The following is a 19,254-nucleotide window of genomic DNA, read 5'->3' as shown; positions in this document are numbered from 1 at the left end:
TTATCTGCAAGGATTTGTCAGTAAGATAGGTATAGCTTTGTATAAATATCATAAAAAATAAATTTAGAAGGCATATTCAGTTCTGGCAACAATTCTTCAATAATATTAGCAAATATTTGGGCATATTTAAATATCATTTAAATATCATAATAATATTTAGTTGCTGTCGTGCCCCTGAAACCTAGAGTTTGGAAATGTCTGGTCACCAAAACTTGAAAAGGACAAAAATTTAATAGAGTGTTCAAAGACGTGCAACAAGGATAATTCCGGGCTTGAATGGCAAGTCCTATGAGGAAAGATTAAAGATTATGAAGCTTCCAAGCCTCAGTTATCAACATCAGCGTGGAGAACTCACTGAAGCATACAAGTATACTCATGGCTTATACAAGGTCCCAGAAGGATTACTAGAATTTGAAACAAGAACCAACACCAGGGTAACTTTGCAAAATTGATTACATCTAATTAATTGAACAATTCACTGAAAATATTAGAAAAACAATAATATATGGGTATCATGGCATGACAATTGAGGCAAAAAAAATTTATTTTATTGGCATATTGTAGCTCTACAATCCTACAATTTTACAGAATTTTAAATCTTGTACCTTGTATGTCATGTATTTTGGTTTGTGAAAAACAGTGGCTCATGAATAGCATTTAACTCATTTTGGTTATTCTGATATTCTAAACCACACTTTTATCAAAATTTTCAAATCCTAAACATTTTTGCTGATTTTGTGGAAGTTGCCATAGGGTGAAACAGCACGAGTAAAAAACATAACTCAGTAATCACTGCAGTGAGTGACAGAGCGCGCATTTTCTCTTTGACAAAAACTTGAGGTCACGGACAGACGGACGGACAGACGGACATGGCAAGCACAACAGTGCATTTTTTCCATAAATGAGAAAATGCGCTAAAAAGGCAAAAAAAGATCGATAATTCAATGTATACTAGTTTATTTGTAGGTTCCGCTATTANGAGTTCTACTCATAACTATTGTACGTACAGGCCGCACCATGGAGTTCTACTCATAACTATTGTACGTACAGCTGTCTCTTATACACATCTAGATGTGTATAAGAGACAGGCATTCATCTCGTGAAACTCCGCTCTCCAATCGATTTTGTCAATTTCATTCCAAATTGCCCCTCAATCGGTTCTTTGATTGTAAAAGTTAAGTCCTGCCAGTCCCTCTTGGGGTATAGACCTGGGCAGGGTTTCAATTCTAATTGTCATTTCCACCATCACTAAGCGATGGCCTGACAGTGAGGTATCTTCAACCTGGACGTCAACCACCATTCTTTCATTATTAGTAAAGAAGAGATCAAGAATATTGTGTTCTCTTGTTGGCAACCGTGGTACCTGCTGACTAAGCAAGTATTTCGCAGCAAACTTCACAAGTTGGGCTTCTTGACTTGTGTCGCGTTCATCAAACTCTAAGCCGCCAGGGCTTGTCCAACGGATTCATGGGAGGTTGAAGTCCCCACCAATTATCAGGCTAGGGGCTAGGTCACCCAGTTCAGCCACCCTGGTCTCTATTTCCTTAAGGGTTTCGTTGAAATTTTCCAGCGGTCAAGCAGGTGGTCTACAGACTATGGCCACGCACAAGTCAAATTTTTTTTAAGTGAAGTAGCACGTGTTCAACAAAGCCATCAGAGTTTCCAGATTTTGATCTCAATTCTACAGTGCTTCTTGCGAGGGAGTTCCTAAGTTAGACACTTCCTCCCCCCTTCTTTCCGGTCTGCGTGGTAGTGTTGGAATCCTTCCATTGTAATTTCTGCATTGAATATATCTTTTCTTAGGTGCAACTCCGTTAGTGCAATCATAAAGATCCCACCCTTGTCAACCATCTCACGCAGCATGCCAATCTTGTGACCTGCTCTCCGTGGGAAGAGCCCCATCAATGTTGGCCAGCAGAATGCCAGACTCTTCCCTTATTGGTGCGCTTACCTGCGTCTCCACCACTCTGCCTGCTACACTAGATAGCAATTGCTACACTAGATAGAAATTGGCACACTAGATAGCAATCGCTACACTAGATAGAAATTGCTACACTAGATAGCAATTGGTAACATGTTCAAGTTTAGTAAAAACCAATTTGCCATTGGAGAAATGAATTTGGGGCTTGGAACATGAATTCTCTGGTCAAAATATTATTCATTAATTTAAAATTGAAGGACTTGTCACTTGGGACTCAATGAAATCAATGTTTTATAGTGTGGACCAGTGTGGCCAGAGTTGTCAGAATTTCAACNAATGAGTAGTCAAGTACCATATACAAGTCAGCATTCTGCATTCACAGATGCATCAGAAGAATTTAAGATATTCTGGTTCTATGAATTATCTATTTTGGAAAAAATGGGCAGAGGTCACTTAACAAGTTAGTGTTAGTCACACATGAATGGGAGATAAACGCCTATACTTGCAGTAAATTTTACCCATATTATTGGCCCTCCTCTAATTTCTTTCAGAAAAATAAGAAAAACCATTACATTTTTGCTTGTGATTTTTGAAAATCACCAGTGATACAAAAGTTGGTAGGTATCAATTTCTAAAAAATTTTGCATAATATTACAAATTTCTAATTTCATTTCTCCAATGGCAAATTGGTTTTTTCTAAACGTAAACCTGTTACCAATTGCTATCTAGTTCTAGTGTAGATTGTAGAAGATATTAAGGTATCTGTTTCCAAAACCACTACAGAATTTATGAAGTTACAATTTAACCACCGGCACAGGGGTACCCGCCCCGGTAGCCCAGTGGTTAAAGTTCAGAGTACGTACCCGGTACCAAGATTATCATTGGAGCAGAGAGGGGCGGGTTTGATCCCAGCTCTGTGCGCCAGTTTCTGGTCAGAATCGGCTAGGAGGACAGGCGGCTGGCGGTTAAGCAAAGCAAAATTGAAGCAGTGAGTTGTGAGTTCAAGCATGCAACAAGCTTCTGTGATGTTAAGAATTGGCAACAGACCTCTAGCCTAATAAATATATCATTGGCTGCAGAAAAGTGGAAAGATGGGACTGTGGCATAGCAGCAAAGAAGAGACTTATTTAGACTCCCCTCAAGTTCAATATTGAGTCCAGAAGTAGAGCAGCCAAGTATCAATGTATCATGTATACTTAAACATAGTGGCAAACCAGATATATTTTAGAATTGGTTCATTTTTAATTTCCTCATTTACTCAAGATTTAAACCTATATCTTATGTAATAATGCATAATAATTCTGGATTTCTGGTATCCATGATACTTTGCTGGCCGCTGTTATAGGACCCAGAATTGAACTTAAGGAATAGTCTAGAAAAACTCACTGCTTTGCCACTATGCATGTATACTATACTTTATACTATAATACTAGCATTATCTAGATATAGGCCTACACAAGATATTGGTTTAAATCTTGAGTTAATTAGGAAATCAAAAATGAACTGATTCTAAAAAATCTCAGGTTTGCCACTATGAATTCATTGCCACATCACACCACAGTGATCTGTGTTCTGTGATGATGTGATCACACATAGGATGATAGGGAATTATTTAAAATCTTGAGTACCTACTTAGATGAGTCTGATAAGGAAATTAAAAATGATCCAATTCTAGACAAATCTGTGGTATGTCAGACTGTCAATATGCTTCCAAAGTTCTAAATGTTTTGGTTAGAATTTGCAGATGATTTCTTGTAAGACTTGTGGCTTCTGCCCAATTTTTTCCTTCCCATTGAAGTTCTGAAAGACTGAACCACGTTACCAAATACCATGGAATCAGATTAGATAAGATTTAGACAATTTCTGAGCAAAGTAAGCTCTAAAAATTCTGTCAGGTTCGACACTTCAAATTTCAACGTACTCGTACCTACTACAAAGTACAACTACAAAACTACCTACGTTGCGTGTAACCGTCTACCGTGAGAGTACTCGCCGTAGTACTCAGTCAGGCGTACTGCGTAGAAATATGCGCTGAAAAGGTCACTTAGCTGCATTATATAACTCATACACGTTTACAGTGAATATTAATAAACACTGATACCCTTAAGTTTTCAAGAATCTAAAAATAATGACAAAAAGTCCATCATTCACTATTACTGTATTAGACTGAAAAATCGTACGTACACGGTACAACACATCGACCGTTCAGCAGCTGACTGGCTCTGCATCCGCGTCAAGCGACAAGCAAAGCAAGATCATGGTTCAACCATGAAGCATGATAACCTTTTTTTATTGTTGTTGGCGGGTCCATGCAAGGGTCCATGGTAAAAATAAGTTTTTTTTTAGAAAAGCAGGAGAGCCAGGTTATGAAAATATATTATTTGGAATACAGCGTTTCTTCGCATAAAAAAAAATTTGGAGGGAAAAAATACATTTTGATTTTCGAATGATTTAATTTATCTGAGTAAGCGTTTCGCATTTCGAAAGGGCTTCAAATTTCAGTTCAATGTTCTATGGCATTTATTTTTCAATAAATCTTTCTTCAATTACCATACGGTGATTTTAAGCCTCTTTAGATTCTATATTTGCAGGGATTATCAATTCCGGGCAACATCGACCTGGCCTGCCAGTCTATAATACAAATATATACTGTTATAAAAAAGTAAACACTTTAATTCCCAACCCGGGGTTTAAGCTCGTGCAATAAGTTTTTCGATGAATGTATCCCTCTCTAGCTGACAAGTGTTAACTAGTCTGCTTGGGTTTCTTCTACTCCGGTCACCACCAGCGACGAGCGCTACACGAAGAAGCATAACGCGACGCAATGTCATCATGATACGATAGTCGCCACGACCATCATTATTAGCACTCAAACGTCAGAATTGCTAACGATCAAATTTGTAGGTTTATGCTGGACACAAAGATAAAATTAGTCAATCGTTATTATGAAAAAATTGGCGAGTAAAAAAATCGTTTTCTAAATTTCTTACAATTTACAATCAACAAATTAGGTATGAAAACACAGAGGACAGGATTTCCCCGTTCACCCAAATAGCATTTATCAGTTTCTAGTTTATGCTGGTCACAAAGATTTTCAAGCTCAGCCATAAGTACAACTACACGAGTGCAAAAACCGGTTTCTCAATTACTAGCAATTAGTATCCGAGCCAATTTTTGTGCTTAAGTTTCGTCTGAGTGATGCTCAAGCGCCGGCTGTGGGATCCCAGGGAACGCGGAGACTGTGTGCGGCACCCTACCTGGTGTACTAAATTCAATGAAAAAAAATCACATTTCGAAATAAAATCGTCACAAGGAACTTTCTAGAGAAAGCAAAGGTTCCATACATTTAAGATGAAGAAATAATTTCAATTTTTGCGAGTACAATATGTAGTCATGCCGTTCACCAACAGAATCGTGGACTGAAAAGACAAACTGAAGAGTAAGGTATATATTTGAAGCGACAGGTGCAATGCAAACGTGTAAAAGGATATAAAAGGAATTACCACCTAAAAGGAAACTAATGCTTCATCCTAAAAACGCACACATTGAACCCAGCTCACACTACAGATCGGTTTCTACTCAAAATGCTAGTAGACAATGGATATATCAGCAATTTTTGCACCTCTACATCCCAACTCTAGTCCCAATGCTACTTGATGATAATTTGCTGGATTATGTCTTTTTCATGCATAAAAACGGAACCATCTACCATCGCCCTTTCAAAGAAAACGCAGAAAGCCAATGGCACAGGTGACAACCGAGTTACAGAGAAAGCGTCCTTTATTAAACCACTCTAAGAAATTAGTCCGGAAAAAACTTGGAGAAACAAAACAACTCGCTTGTCACACAAAAAGGAAAACAGGTACTACATGTATTATGGCTAGTAGGTGTTCTACACCTATCGAGGATTGTGTACTCAGAGATTCTAGCGATCACAACTCGAGGTTATAAATCTGGGTTGACCTTAATGAATAGAAATGTATGGTCATATTTTACTTGTGTAGAGCCTGAAATACCTACTTACAGTAACTTATAACCGATGAAAGTAAGCTAACAAATTCAGTTCAATGCTAGCAAAATATACAAAGATTTCTTCCAAGGCCTCATCAAGCAAGTCCTAACTAATGTAGCTCCATTAGCGTGCTTCTTTACCATACATTCTTCAAACCTCACTGCATCACTTGGAGTTGAATATCAGGTAACGAGGCATCGAGCCACGATTTTAGTAGGAGGAGAACATATATTCCATCATTTTGAGCATACATTGGATATCTTGTATGAAAAGTTTGAGATCGACACACTAAAGCAACACGGGTTCACGCATCGGTAATCGCAATCGACTTGAAGTCCGTTTCATGAAATACGAGGGAATTGTATGCCAACAAAGAGAAAAGGGAAAGAGGCTGTAACTGAGAGAGGTAGCACAAAATATACCAGCCTTTGAACATCTACTTGATGTGACATCACATTCGAATGCCCAACGTGACTTGGAACTTGGGAATAAAAAACAATGCCTTTGATAGCTCACTTGAGACCAGATGCAACAATGACGATGCCATAAACTGCACATTAGGAGATAACTACAAATATAACAACTCGCCGAGTTCCTCATCATTACCAGTGTCGCAGCAACCGAAGGCTCCAAACAACAGCTTGCTGAGCTATACAAGGTGCCAAAAGAAAGCTTTTCTCAAGAAGCTTGTAAGAAAATTTTTTACTAGCTTCTAAGTTCTTAAGTGTCTACTTAATTATATATCGAAGAATGAAGATTTTATTGAAGACTCAACTAGTGTCTTGGTCGAACCGGCTGCAGTTAAATAGAAATGTTTAAAAATTCAAAAAATCTTGCTGACGCCGCTGTTGTCGTGCTGTGTAGTGAGCCTGAAGTCCATGTGATGTCTCTTGACAAGCTGCACAAATTAAAGCTCAAGTTTAGTTTTCAAACAAAAAACAAATCCAAAGTCCAAAAAATGCATAGTCGTCGTTTATTTAGCATACACGATTGATGTCTCTTGACAAGCTGCACAAATTAAAGCTCAAGTTTAGTTTTCAAACAAAAAACAAATCCAAAGTCCAAAAAATGCTTAGTCGTCGTTTATTTAGCATACACGATTTCACAGATATGCACTTGCCATTTCACCAGCTCCACATATTAGCAACCATTGATTTGTGAAATTTCTTTTTATATTTTATATAATATTATATAAAAAATCTACTATATATAATATATAAATATATTATATATAATAATATATCGAATCTTCAGAAAAATGGGGAAACCCATTCTGAAACTGGAAATCTGGATGGGGAAAGACTTTCTTCGCCTTTGAGCTTAGCTTCACAGTCAAAATTGAAGTACAGAGCAAGCAGTCCAACCTAATGAATAATAATATAAAAACAATAGTGTAGTATAATAATAATAGTGTATAATAAGAAAGTCTTTCCCCATCAAGACTCTCGGTTTCAGAATAGGTTTCCCCATTTTCTGAAGATATTATTGCAAATGATGCATGAAACATTTAACCCATAGCAAGCTACCATCACTGCTTGCCAATAAAATATATCCAACTCATGGAGTTTGGATTTTATAGAATCAATAAAAAATTCAACAAAAACGGTTAAATTATGTCGGATGAACTGTGTCGATGCTTTGGTATGCAGGATACCCAAAGGCAGTGACTATGCAAATGAGCTCAGCTTCATAGTCAAAATTGAGGTGCAGGGCAAGCAGTCAAACCTAATGCATTATAATAATATGCGTTTAAAAATTAATTTTTAAAAACAACACTTCTAAAGAATACAGTGTCTCCAATGTTACACATCTACAGTGAATTTCTAATTTTATTTTCATATATTGAAAAATCATTTTTAAATTTTTTAAATATTACTATATAAAAAAAATTAAATTTTCAAAATTATTTATCGCGTCAATTGATTCATGCATTGTCTATGATTTTGCGCAAGTGTGCAAAATTTTATATCAAGTGGACAGGTAGAAGTGTGTTAAATATTGATTATAAGATTTGTAGCAGACAAACAAACAAACAATAATATATGTTTAAAAATTACTTTTTGAAGACAACACTTCTAAGGAATCCAGTATTTCCAATGTTACAGATGTACAATGAATTTCTTCTTTTATTTTTCAAAATTATTTATTCTGTCAATTGATTCATGCATTGCCTCCAACTTCACACAATTGTGCAAAATTTCAGATCAATTGGACAGGTAAAAGTGTGTCTAATATCAATTGTAAGATTTGTAGCTGATAAAATTATTTTTCCATTTTTGATATTAAAAAAATTTCTTTAAAATTATTTATTTTGTCATTTTATTCATGCATTGTCTCCAACTTTACGCAAGTGTGCAAAATTTCACATGATAGGATAACTAGAAATGTGTTAAATTTTATTATAAGATTTGTAACAGACAGACAGACAAACAATAAGACGTGAAGTTAAAGAGAAGTATTGTATAATATACGTTTAAAAATTACTTTTTGAAGACAACGCTACTAAAAAATCCAATGTCTCCAATGTGAAACATGTACAATTAAGTTCTAATTTTAATTTCGAATATTACAAAATTGAATTTTTTAATTATTTTAATTCATAAAATAAATTAAAATTTCAAAATTATTTATTCCGTCAATTGATTCATGCATTATCTCCGACTTTACGCAGGTCTGCAAAATTTCAGATAGATTGGACAGCTAGAAGTGTATTAAATATCGATTATAAGATTTGTTGCAGACAAAATTATTTTTTCAATATTGAAATTTTTTTTAATTTTTAAAATTATTTATTCTGTCAATTGATTCATGCATTGTCTCCAACTTTACGCAAGTGTGCAAAACTTCAGATCGATTGGAGAGGTAGAAGTGTGTTAAATATCTATTATAAGATTTGTAGCAGACAGACAGAAAAGAGAAGTGTTGTAAAAAGTGGAGTTAAAGAGAAGTGTGTTAAAAATAATAGTTTAAAATAATTAGTAACTAATGGGCAGGATGCTCACTAACCAGGCTGTAGAGGGTGCCATTTAATCCTTCTTGATGGCATCAGAGGCCGCCTTTGTGGCATCTTCTGCCAGCTTGCTGATCTTGTCCCCAAACTGCTCCAACATCAGAAGTTATATAATTAATAAAATTTCAATAACACATCAGAGTTAAGTAATGAGCATCATTAAAGGAAGACAGAAGTGGTGATTGAAAACTCTTCTTTCAATTATTAATCTTTACGCACTTACAAACAGATTTGAACAGCGAAGTATAATTTTAAAGGCCCAAAAAAATTAATAAATATTATCGCTATATCAGTAAGTTAAGTCCTGTCTACAGGTAATCATTTGGCTCACATTATAGTATTTTTTTATATGCAGAAAACAATGATAACATGTGCAACACGTTACAAAGAAGCCCACTGCAATGATAAATTGCGCAAGCTACAATGAGCAATGAAATTATACCTAACAAATCTTGTGCTGGTAATTAATTGCAGTTATAGCGCAAGAGATTCTTGAAAAAAAAATCGTTGATTATAGTATTAATGATTACTGCGTTGACGATAGATATAAATGCTCCATAACACAATGGAGCAACAACACTTCAAGTTCAAGCATTTTAGAACTTTATGAGATAAAAGGTAAAGTACACGAGGTATTCATCACCTTGTCCACAGTGGCATCAATTGTGGTTTGATGTTTGAGGAATACAGGTCTGATGATGCGCTGGTAGATCATGTCCGACCCATTATAGGAGGTCGGCACGTAGCACCACACTAGGAAGAGACACTGCCCAGAAGACATGGTCTTGCACGTTATTGTTATCACACAAACTAACTTGAACTGAGTGATAGAACCTCCTGACAATCATTGCCCCTGTAATATAACCTTGTAGAAACAAGCATTTGTTTGCTTAGCATTAGAGGGAGTGCCAGGAATTTGTGCACCTGTTGGTTATGTCCACACTTCTATATTAACACAACTTTCACTGATTTTGTAACCCAATAGCAAATGAAAATTGCTGATATTAATAATTTCATATCAGATTATGTAACAGACGAACAATTTCAAGTCACTAAACAAAAAAGATATACTCAACACATCAAAATTATTTCACAGAAATACCTTTGCCAGCCAGTAGAAAGGCATCCAGGACAGAAGGATGTCTGAGAAGAACTCAACAATGGAGAAAACTGCAAAGACGACCCAGTAGGTCAACCAGCGGGTGTCATCTTCCTTCACATTGGTCTCCAGTGCCTGAAAAATTACAAATTAAAGAAAAATAATTATATGACAAATTTATTTAATATTTGAAAAGTCTACAATATTATAACTGAAAAACTTCTCAATTATCTCTCATAATTCAAAATTTCATTAATTACAACACTTCTCTTTAACTTCACTTCTTGTTTGTTTGTCTGTCGGTCTGCTACAAATCTTATAATCAAAATTTAACACACTTCTACTTATCCTATCGATCTGAAATTTTGCACACTTGTGTAAAGTTGGAGACAATGCATGAATCAAAAGACAAAATAAATTATTTTAAAAATTAAAAAAAAATTCAATATTAAAAAAATTGAAAAAATTTTGTCAGCTACAAATCTTATAACTGATATTTAACACACTTTTACCTGTCCAATTGATCTGAAAATTTGCACACTTGTGTGAAGTCAGAGGCAATGCATGAATCAATTAACAGAATAAATAATTTTGAAAAAAATTTCTTTATTAAAAAATTTTGAAAAATTAATTTTTTTAATATTCAAAAATAAAATGAGAAATTCATTGTACATCTTAAACATTGTAGATACTGGATTCTTTAGAAGTGTTGTCTTTAAAAAGTAATTTTTAAACGTATATTATTTTTACCCTGTACTTGAATATAAATTCTCATATTGAAACCTATTAAATTTAAGAACCAACACTGCCCTAGCATGACTCGAGAAAAAATATTCCTGAAGCAAAGAATGAACGAATTTAAGGCAGTGAACTCACCTTGATGCTCCGGTATGCAGGATACACAAAGGCAATGAGGTTGCAGATGAGCTCAGCTCCATAGCCAAAGATGAGGTACAGAGCAAGCAGACCAAGAAAACCTGAAATAAATGAATCATAAGTAAACAACTGATTTGACTCAGATATTCAAACTAAGTAGAATGAATTAATTGAAAAAAATAATTTAAAGGAAACAGAAATAAATTCATAAATCATTTCAAACCTGGGTAATTCCAAGTCAATTACACCATGGGTCCTTTCATCATCACAACTTTGGCAGAAATTTTATTAATGGTGCTTAGCTAAAATTATATACAATTCAAATAAAACAAATAAAAAAACTTTTAAAAACCACGTTTTCTTAACGGACAAAAAAGAAAAACATTTACTCTTACAAAACATTTAAGTTATGTAAAATGTTATGTAAGAGTAAATATTTTTCTTTTTTGTTTGTTTTATTTCACTATTTTTAGTTTTGAAAAAACCAAAAAAACGTGGTACTTGAAAATATTTTTATATTTATTTATTTTCTACTTTTTAGTTAGCAATTCAAATCAATTTCCAGGGTTGGCAAGTCTGGATCTTCGAGAAAAAACTCAATTCCAAATTATGAATTTTCAGTGTTTTTTTACTTTTTAAAAATTGTGTTCTTTTTTTATTATTATTTCTGATGATCAAATCTTGAATTGCTAGGCAGCATAAACATGCATGCCAAATTTCAACTTACTAAAACATAGGTTATCACTTCTTGCTTAAAGCCATAATTTACTACTATGCTGAATAGTGTTCTTAGATGAATGTTCTAATGATATATGTATGCTCTTTTGTGATTCTAATATCGTAATACCAATATATTGGAACATATACCTATATGTAATATTAGGACATCTATATGTGGTAAGAATACTTGTCACTTGGATATAAAATTATGGAATTGCTTATCTTTTCTATATACCACTTGAATATAAGTAGGAATTAATTTCAACTCCTATAATTGGTTGTCAATTTACAAAGTTAATGATTAATGAACAATTTCCTATTGCAAGGAGAAGCTGACAACCAAAATAATGTCAGAGCATCAACAGAGCACCCAGAAAAATGATAGAAGCTGCAACAAATAATGATCAACAGTCATGCATCGGATGTTATGTATGATCCAAAGCACCTTGCTAGGAGAATTAGCACATTAATGTTTTGAATGATTCTCTAGTTGAAGATCAACTCAAAATTATATAGGTCTAATTCAACTCAAATATCAACTTGCCTTGGATTAAAACTAAAAAAAGGTCATATGCTGGTGGCATATGGACTTTTTCTTCAGAAAAGTGGGAGAATGATTAATCATCCAGAAACAATGTCCCGCTTGGATTTAACATCCTGGATTGACAAAATGCAAAATCTTCCATGCAAACTGGAGAAATCTTTATTCAGACAAATATATTCCCTAGTCGTATTCCATAAAATGCTGTTGAAAAAATAAATTCCAGTAAATCACCATAGTGATTCATGGAAATTTGTGGCCTAAATCAAATTCCAGCAAATCACCACAGTGATTTACGGGAATTAGTGGAGGAAGGTGTAGTGACATACATGTGGTACGGTAGATTATGACAGAGCACTCCAATTTCCCAAAAGCCCATACTTTTTAGCGCATTTTCTCATTTATGGAAAAAATGCGCTATTGTGCTTGCCATGTCCGTCCAACCGTCTGTCTGTCTGTCCGTAACCTCAAGTTTTCGTCAATGAGAAAATGTGCTCTGTCACTCACTGCAGTGAGTACTGAGTTATATTTTTATATTTACTATAGAATGGCAATTATGACCCATGATTGTGCACAACTTTCAAAGTTGTTTTAGAACATTTAAATAGTCTAATTGCTAATTATGTGAGATTGAACATGAATGATGAATGCTTCTTACACACTTCCTGGCCTAACTCAGACACAATTATTGCATTGTAAGTACAAATTAGGAGCAAAAATTTGTCACCAAATTCTTGCTCTTAAGGGGAGCATCTGGGTCCAAAATAAAATTTTTGGGCTTTTCCTGTTTTTATGCTCATCTTAAAGCTGACATTTTGACCTATCCAATGGTACCAAAATCATCTCTGTATGTTGATATACGCATTCATGACAGATCCCGAAAGAGTTAACTTTCATCTAGTCCTTCACAAATCTCAACTGAGAAAATTCGCTCTGCTTCCACATATAAGTGTCACCTGACGGCCTCGAGCTTAGTTACCCCCCAAACTGTCATGCGGGAAGGTGTTCATGAAGTTGTTCTCTACATCACAGACTTGCTTCTAAGTGAAAGAACACTTAACTTTGCTATCAAAATGCCTATATTTAGAAGTTAAGAAATGCCTATATTTAGCGCGATTTGATCAGCTGGCCATTTGTCGGCTTTCCTGTACTTCACACTTATTGTCACTGGGAAACCATCTCCTCCTACAGTTTTGAAGCTACAGAATTGAGAGATATACCACTAGATTTGTAAAGAAAAGATCTAGAGGATGCTTGTAGGTTTTTTCAATTTTGTTATAGTTTTGAAAACATTTTGAAAAATGTGGGGGCAACCAATGAAAAAATTCACAAAAAATGCCTCCCCCCACCTACAAAATTTAGAATTTCAAAAAAAGCTACAAGCAATCAATAGATATGGTCTTTATAGTTTACGCATTGAATGATATGCATCTTGATGTTGAAGCTTGAAAATCCTATGAGGAGATAAATATCTATGGTGCCCCTTTTTTGGCCATTTTCTAATAATTACATGTTATCTTTCCTTTTTTTTAAATTTACACAAACAAAAATATCTTTGATTTCTGTTTCACACATGTGTACCAAGTTTCAAGGTGCTCTGTTTGTAAATAAAAAAAAAGTTTTTCTGGGACCCAGATGCTCCCCTTATAGCAAATATCCAATACAAACATTGCCATTTCTCCTAAAATCTTATGCACATAAGTTGCCAGGTATATTTTAGAATAGATTTTTAATTATATTTCATGCTCAATAAAATGAGTAGGACAAGCAAAACAAAACTCCTTTTACTGCATTTCACTGTTTCACCTGTCCAAAATCCAAATGAGACAGGTCTGCCAGGATTCCAACAGAAAACCTTTTCCTTCAAATAAAACATTACCCAAAAGCAGTTAAGAGAGAGGGAAAAAATTAGTTTGCATAGGGTAAACGTGGTATATTCCAACATCGTGGGTAATTCCAACACCTTTCTAGTTTTTCCTTTATATTAAGCTTTGTTTTAGTTCCATGCGTTCGTTGATGGTTGAAATAGTGACGTCATACATTTGCGCGTGAAACTACTGCCAAAACACTAGGTCTGGGACATCTAGTGGGAAAATGTTGAGATCCAAAGAGAGACGGTGCATGCCACCCAATGAGATCATCGAAAAATGTGTCAAAGTTGACAGTTGACTTTGCTCTACCAAATAGTGATTAACTGTTTGTGTAGAATTAATATTATGGTTCAAGACTTTTAAATACGTCTGTGAATATATTAGGAATCCTTTAAGTATACTTGTATTTGCTGATTTCAAGTGGTAAATAAATTAATAGATGATTAAGTTGAGAAACGCATTTAGACACATAAAAACTAATTCCGACACAACTTGAATTGGACACACACAGCTCGTTCCAAGCTGTGTGCAAAAATTAAAATTTTCCTAAATAAAAGCTTAATAACTGTTAATCAAAAGCCTAATTAAGTAGTGCTCAATATTCAATAGTGTTCTTTTTCAAAGCTGTGTCGTATTCCAATACAGCTCACACAGCAATCAGAATTCGAACACATGGATGTCAGAATTACGTATTAGTACAATTCAAAGCGCGGTCAGAATACGTCTCACCACGTGCCAAATATAGTCACACAGTGTCGGAATATAGGGATTTGGTAGGTTTGCATTCTAAAGGCTTTTAAATAAATATGGCAACATTTTGTGACGTTTCATTGTTGCTGGCGCGTAGTACGGTGTTTTGAGAGTCACGTAAAGCAAACAGAACTCGAGTAACGCATACCATTATTTTTGTATAGTTTTTCATTTCTCGATGCGTCCTTAATGTGTCGGAATATACCGTGTTTACCCCACAGAATTTTGCCATGTTACTTTGGAATCTAAACTATTATTCACATAGTAATCATCAGGAATGCATAATGCTATGTTTAAGCAATATCAATAAATATTCTGGTCTTTTCCTATGACAATAAAATGTCTATATTTAATCCATTTTAAGAAATATTTCCTTTTCAATGCTGCATATGTGCCTTGTGGACAATCAAAACCACATGCTGCATGTGCCATATTATATATACCTAAGTATCTAAATTTTTTGACATAAATCAGAGCCTATTGGGCAGTAGCCAGAGGAATAAATCCTCTATGAAGAAGGGTAATTTTTCATTCACTGCTGTGAGTGGTGTCTCTGACTAGTGACTACTAGTGACTAGTGACTCTCGCCCAATTTTCAAGTTTTTGCCATCAACAAAAATGAATTAGTCTATCCCAGGCATGGAATATATCCACTTGGCAAGCTGCAACTGAATTTTTCGAGCCGTGGTTTTATGGATTTGTGAGCCGTGAATTCCATATCTTGGTCATGAAAAGCCATTTATGAGGCACAAACTTATTTACAAAGTCCATGTACATGCCACACTCAGGATGATGTATGTTTTTGGGGAATTTTCCCGCGCACTTTGACTTTTTTTAAGCCATTGCTGCGCACAGTTGGCGCAATGTAATCAAAATTGTTTCTCTTCGCGCAAGAGCAGTTTGTGGAGGAACAGACGTAATACTCAGTACAGCATGCCTTTAATTATCTTTCAATAATATATGATTTTTCTTGATACAAAAATTTGGTGAATGAGAAATCTAGAACTTTATTTTAGAAAAAATTTCCTCCAAAGTCATATGGCAACACTAAATACCGTCTGTTTACATTTCTTATGTATAATAGCCGCAGTTTACGATTACCATACGTTCTGTATCCGACAAGCGGAAGAGTCAGAAGTAACCCGGACATGTCTTACATTTTATTATTGTTAGTTCGACTCGCGTAGTTGATATAAACTTTGATCTTTGATGACCAACGAAATATAACTTTTTAATAGGGAGACTTCATGTTTATTATAATACAAGTAATAATCTTTATTATTTAATTAAAGCCATGTTGAAATATAAATATTTTTTTTGAAGCCCGCTTCTAGATCATTAATGTTTTTATATAGGTACATCCTTGTATTGTTAGGGATGCTCGCTGCTCCCATCAGATCTTAAAATGTAAAAGTTTAATAGATACAGATTTGTATGAATAATGCCATTCAATATCGTTAGCTACATTAAATTGAGGGTGAAACATGGGAATAGCAATGATTAATTTATCTGAAGCAACCTATACAAAATTAGCGTCAAACAAGCAAACGGATGTCATGTCAACCAGAACATGTCTTGGACAAATTTACGGCCTGTCTCTTATACACATCTAGATGTGTATAAGAGACAGGTGCATTGATTGGTGTTTATTCGTAGACGACTTCTCACGATGTGAAAGAAAAATGATCATGGGTGACGTCTCAAACACTGACATCAGTGCGTCGGAGACGGAAAAGAAGAGATCCGGAAGACNTTAAATCTTGGGTAAATTAGGAAATTAAAAATGAACTGATTCTAAAAAAGCTGTGGTTTGCCACTATGCGTTTGTGTGTACAGTGTACGGTCAGTGTGATTGCGTAATTTGCGTTGCCGCGCGTCCATATTCAAACTATTTTAGCTTTCTAAAAGTACGGCGCATGGCACATTTTTTTACCGGCATAGTACGGCGCACCGCGCAGGTTGTTAAAATGACAAAATGAATTCCCGCGCACCTGGCACATCTTCCTGACCATGGTCAGCACATGTTACCTCAAATATCTAATTTTACCCTAAAACAGTCAAATGGCAACAATAAAAATTGTCTTAACTGTAAATTGAGCATGTGTTAATGCAGTCTAAGTTCTGACCACTTTGACATGACCGCAACTATGCACGATCTTCAACAAGACGTTTAGTTGATTTGTTTACATTATGATGTTTATGTTTTTTCTGCAGGATATTTTGGCAGGAACGGTAAAACAATGTGGATTGCGCAAGTTTAAAATTTTATGAAATGACATCTTTGCAAAGTGCAAACTGCAATTTTTCCATCAAACAATAATTTATGACATTTGAGCCGCGAGATTTCATACCTACTGAAATTATGTGATATTAGAGCTGCATTATTTCAGACAAAAATAGGACTTTTCCAGCCCCGATTCTATCCTGCTCAGTGACAGTGACTAGTTACTGACTAAGTACTCTAACTACTCTTACCTTGTAGTACAACCATTATCTTCAAAATTATCAATTTGATTAGCCTACAGAATGATTTGAAAAAAGGAGTCAAAGTCACATTCATAGACAAAGTGCAAAAAATCAAATCTCAAAATTAGACTGAAATAATGTAACAAAACTTTTTTACTAGGCTAATACAGGCCACCATGCCCACCAACATTCAACAACACGTCTAAAAGCTCAATAATGAACAAGCATATTGGACACATTTACAAAGGCAAGCTATGCATATTGCATGCACATGTATGGTGTACCTAAAAGGCTAAAGTAGGCTACGCCGCTACGTAGGTAGTCGTTTACCCGATAAGTTGCAGTGAACGAACCGGAAGATAACAACTACAGAGTACAGACTATGTACAGTACTACACAGTACACTATTAGGCTTACAAAAGAATTGGGGCTTCAAGCTTTAGAGTAGTTAGGCCTAAATCCTTCCTTACCTCCGGCCAAATACTCTCGCTTAACTTGAGTTTTACTTTCAACCTTAGCTAAGAAATCGGTAATTTTGTTCTTTTCGTACAGCAATTTGACAGCTTGGTCTTTATAGTGGTTGAATTGACCAGCCATTGTGTAGATAATACTTGAAATTTGACGTTAATCTGTTAAATCCTTAGGACTCAGGCGCTAACTAGTTCTAAAATGACCCATGGAACGGATTTCGGTATGCCGAAAAGGGACATTTATGATATAATTACCCTAAAACATTTTTTTTGTAACATTGGCTATCCAGTTTCTTCTGCTACAGATAATAATTAAATTATCGTTATGAATTTTTTATTGATGAGCTCTGACTTTCAAAGAGATTTGCAAGTCTAAGTAAGAAGTTTGGTCATGACGAATTTCATCTGTTAGAGCACTACGATAAACCTAATATATAGTAGTAAATGCTGTAATTTTTCCCATCTATATTTACTTCGATTTCAATTTTTACCTAAAGTTGTGCTTTTTATTTCTCATTTATTATTTAATTGCGTTTTCATAGTTAATTGCGCTCTCATCAAGGGCACATAAAAATGTTGATGGCATCATGGTAGGAATAGTTGTAATCCAGTTAAACACTCGAGATAAGTCTCAAAGAATTAACAAGTAGCGGAATAGGCAAATACCCAGAAGCACGTAGATCAAGCATCACCCTCCCTGTTGGCGCACGTTCTCCTCAGGTTACCTGATACATCGACACCGCTCATCACCAGCAATTAAGTGATCCCGATGAGTGTATCTACCACAAAAGAATTTCTTTACAGCTTTCGCTGTTAAACAATGTAAAGATGTCCATCTACAAATTCAGTAGCGATTGATGTGTACGGTATGTTCGCAGGCTCATTGTATTTTTTGCATCGAAAGCTGTAAGCCTCGTGCCCATGTGGTCAACATTTTCTTCTCGCGTTCCAGCTTGTGTTGGGTAATTTTTAGCTGTGTAGGCTGCTGTCGAATCATGCGCAAATCTTTCGTTATTCAAACGTACTTAGAAAATACTTAGTTTCAAGGTCAATTGTCACAGTAATCTCAATTAAAACTCTGACTAAGAAATTTCCGAAGAAATTCAAGCTGTGCGCACTAGGTTGAACATGATAGAAACCACCGTTGATCGTATGGTGACAGTGAATAATACGCGTTTAAAAATTACTTTTTAAAGACAACACTTCTGAACAATCTAATGTCTTGGATGTTACACATGTACAATAAATTTCTAATTTTATTTTCAAATATTTAAAAGAAAAATCATTTTTCAAAATTTTTTCATGATAACAAAATTTTGTAAATTTTCAAAATTATTTATTCTGTCAATTGATTCATGCATTTTCTCTGACTTTGCAATTGTGCAAAATTTCAAATCAATTGGACAGTTCAATTGTGTCATATATGGATTTTAAGATTTGTAGCAGACGAAATTATTTTTTAATTTCTTTTTAATAATGAAAAAAAAATGTTTTTTTTTATTTATAAAATTATTTATT

General features: G+C 34.8%; 1 protein-coding gene across 2 annotated transcripts; it reads right to left on the bottom strand.

The window, feature by feature from the left end:
- Nucleotides 1-5,354: 5,354 nt before the first annotated feature.
- LOC108683122 (receptor expression-enhancing protein 5) lies at nucleotides 5,355-17,956 on the bottom strand. 2 transcript variants are annotated; one of them, XM_018172409.2, is made up of 6 exons: nucleotides 17,737-17,956; nucleotides 10,919-11,019; nucleotides 10,046-10,177; nucleotides 9,587-9,709; nucleotides 8,940-9,031; nucleotides 5,355-6,831 (listed from the first exon to the last, which is right to left on the bottom strand). In XM_018172409.2, exons 1-5 carry the CDS (start codon nucleotides 17,861-17,863, stop codon nucleotides 8,960-8,962), a joined length of 555 nt encoding a protein of 184 aa, XP_018027898.1. In that variant the 5' UTR covers nucleotides 17,864-17,956; the 3' UTR covers nucleotides 5,355-6,831; nucleotides 8,940-8,959. The 2 variants fall into 2 exon arrangements, with proteins under 2 accessions (XP_018027898.1, XP_018027899.1); XM_018172410.2 differs by lacking the exon at nucleotides 5,355-6,831 and adding an exon at nucleotides 6,921-6,941.
- Nucleotides 17,957-19,254: the final 1,298 nt, after the last annotated feature.

The sequence above is a fragment of the Hyalella azteca genome, unplaced genomic scaffold (assembly GCF_000764305.2).
Source record: "Hyalella azteca isolate HAZT.00-mixed unplaced genomic scaffold, Hazt_2.0.2 contig17323, whole genome shotgun sequence".
Taxonomy (NCBI): domain Eukaryota; kingdom Metazoa; phylum Arthropoda; class Malacostraca; order Amphipoda; family Hyalellidae; genus Hyalella; species Hyalella azteca.
Note: the sequence above shows the minus strand (reverse complement) of the source record. Positions and strands in the feature narration are given on the sequence as shown.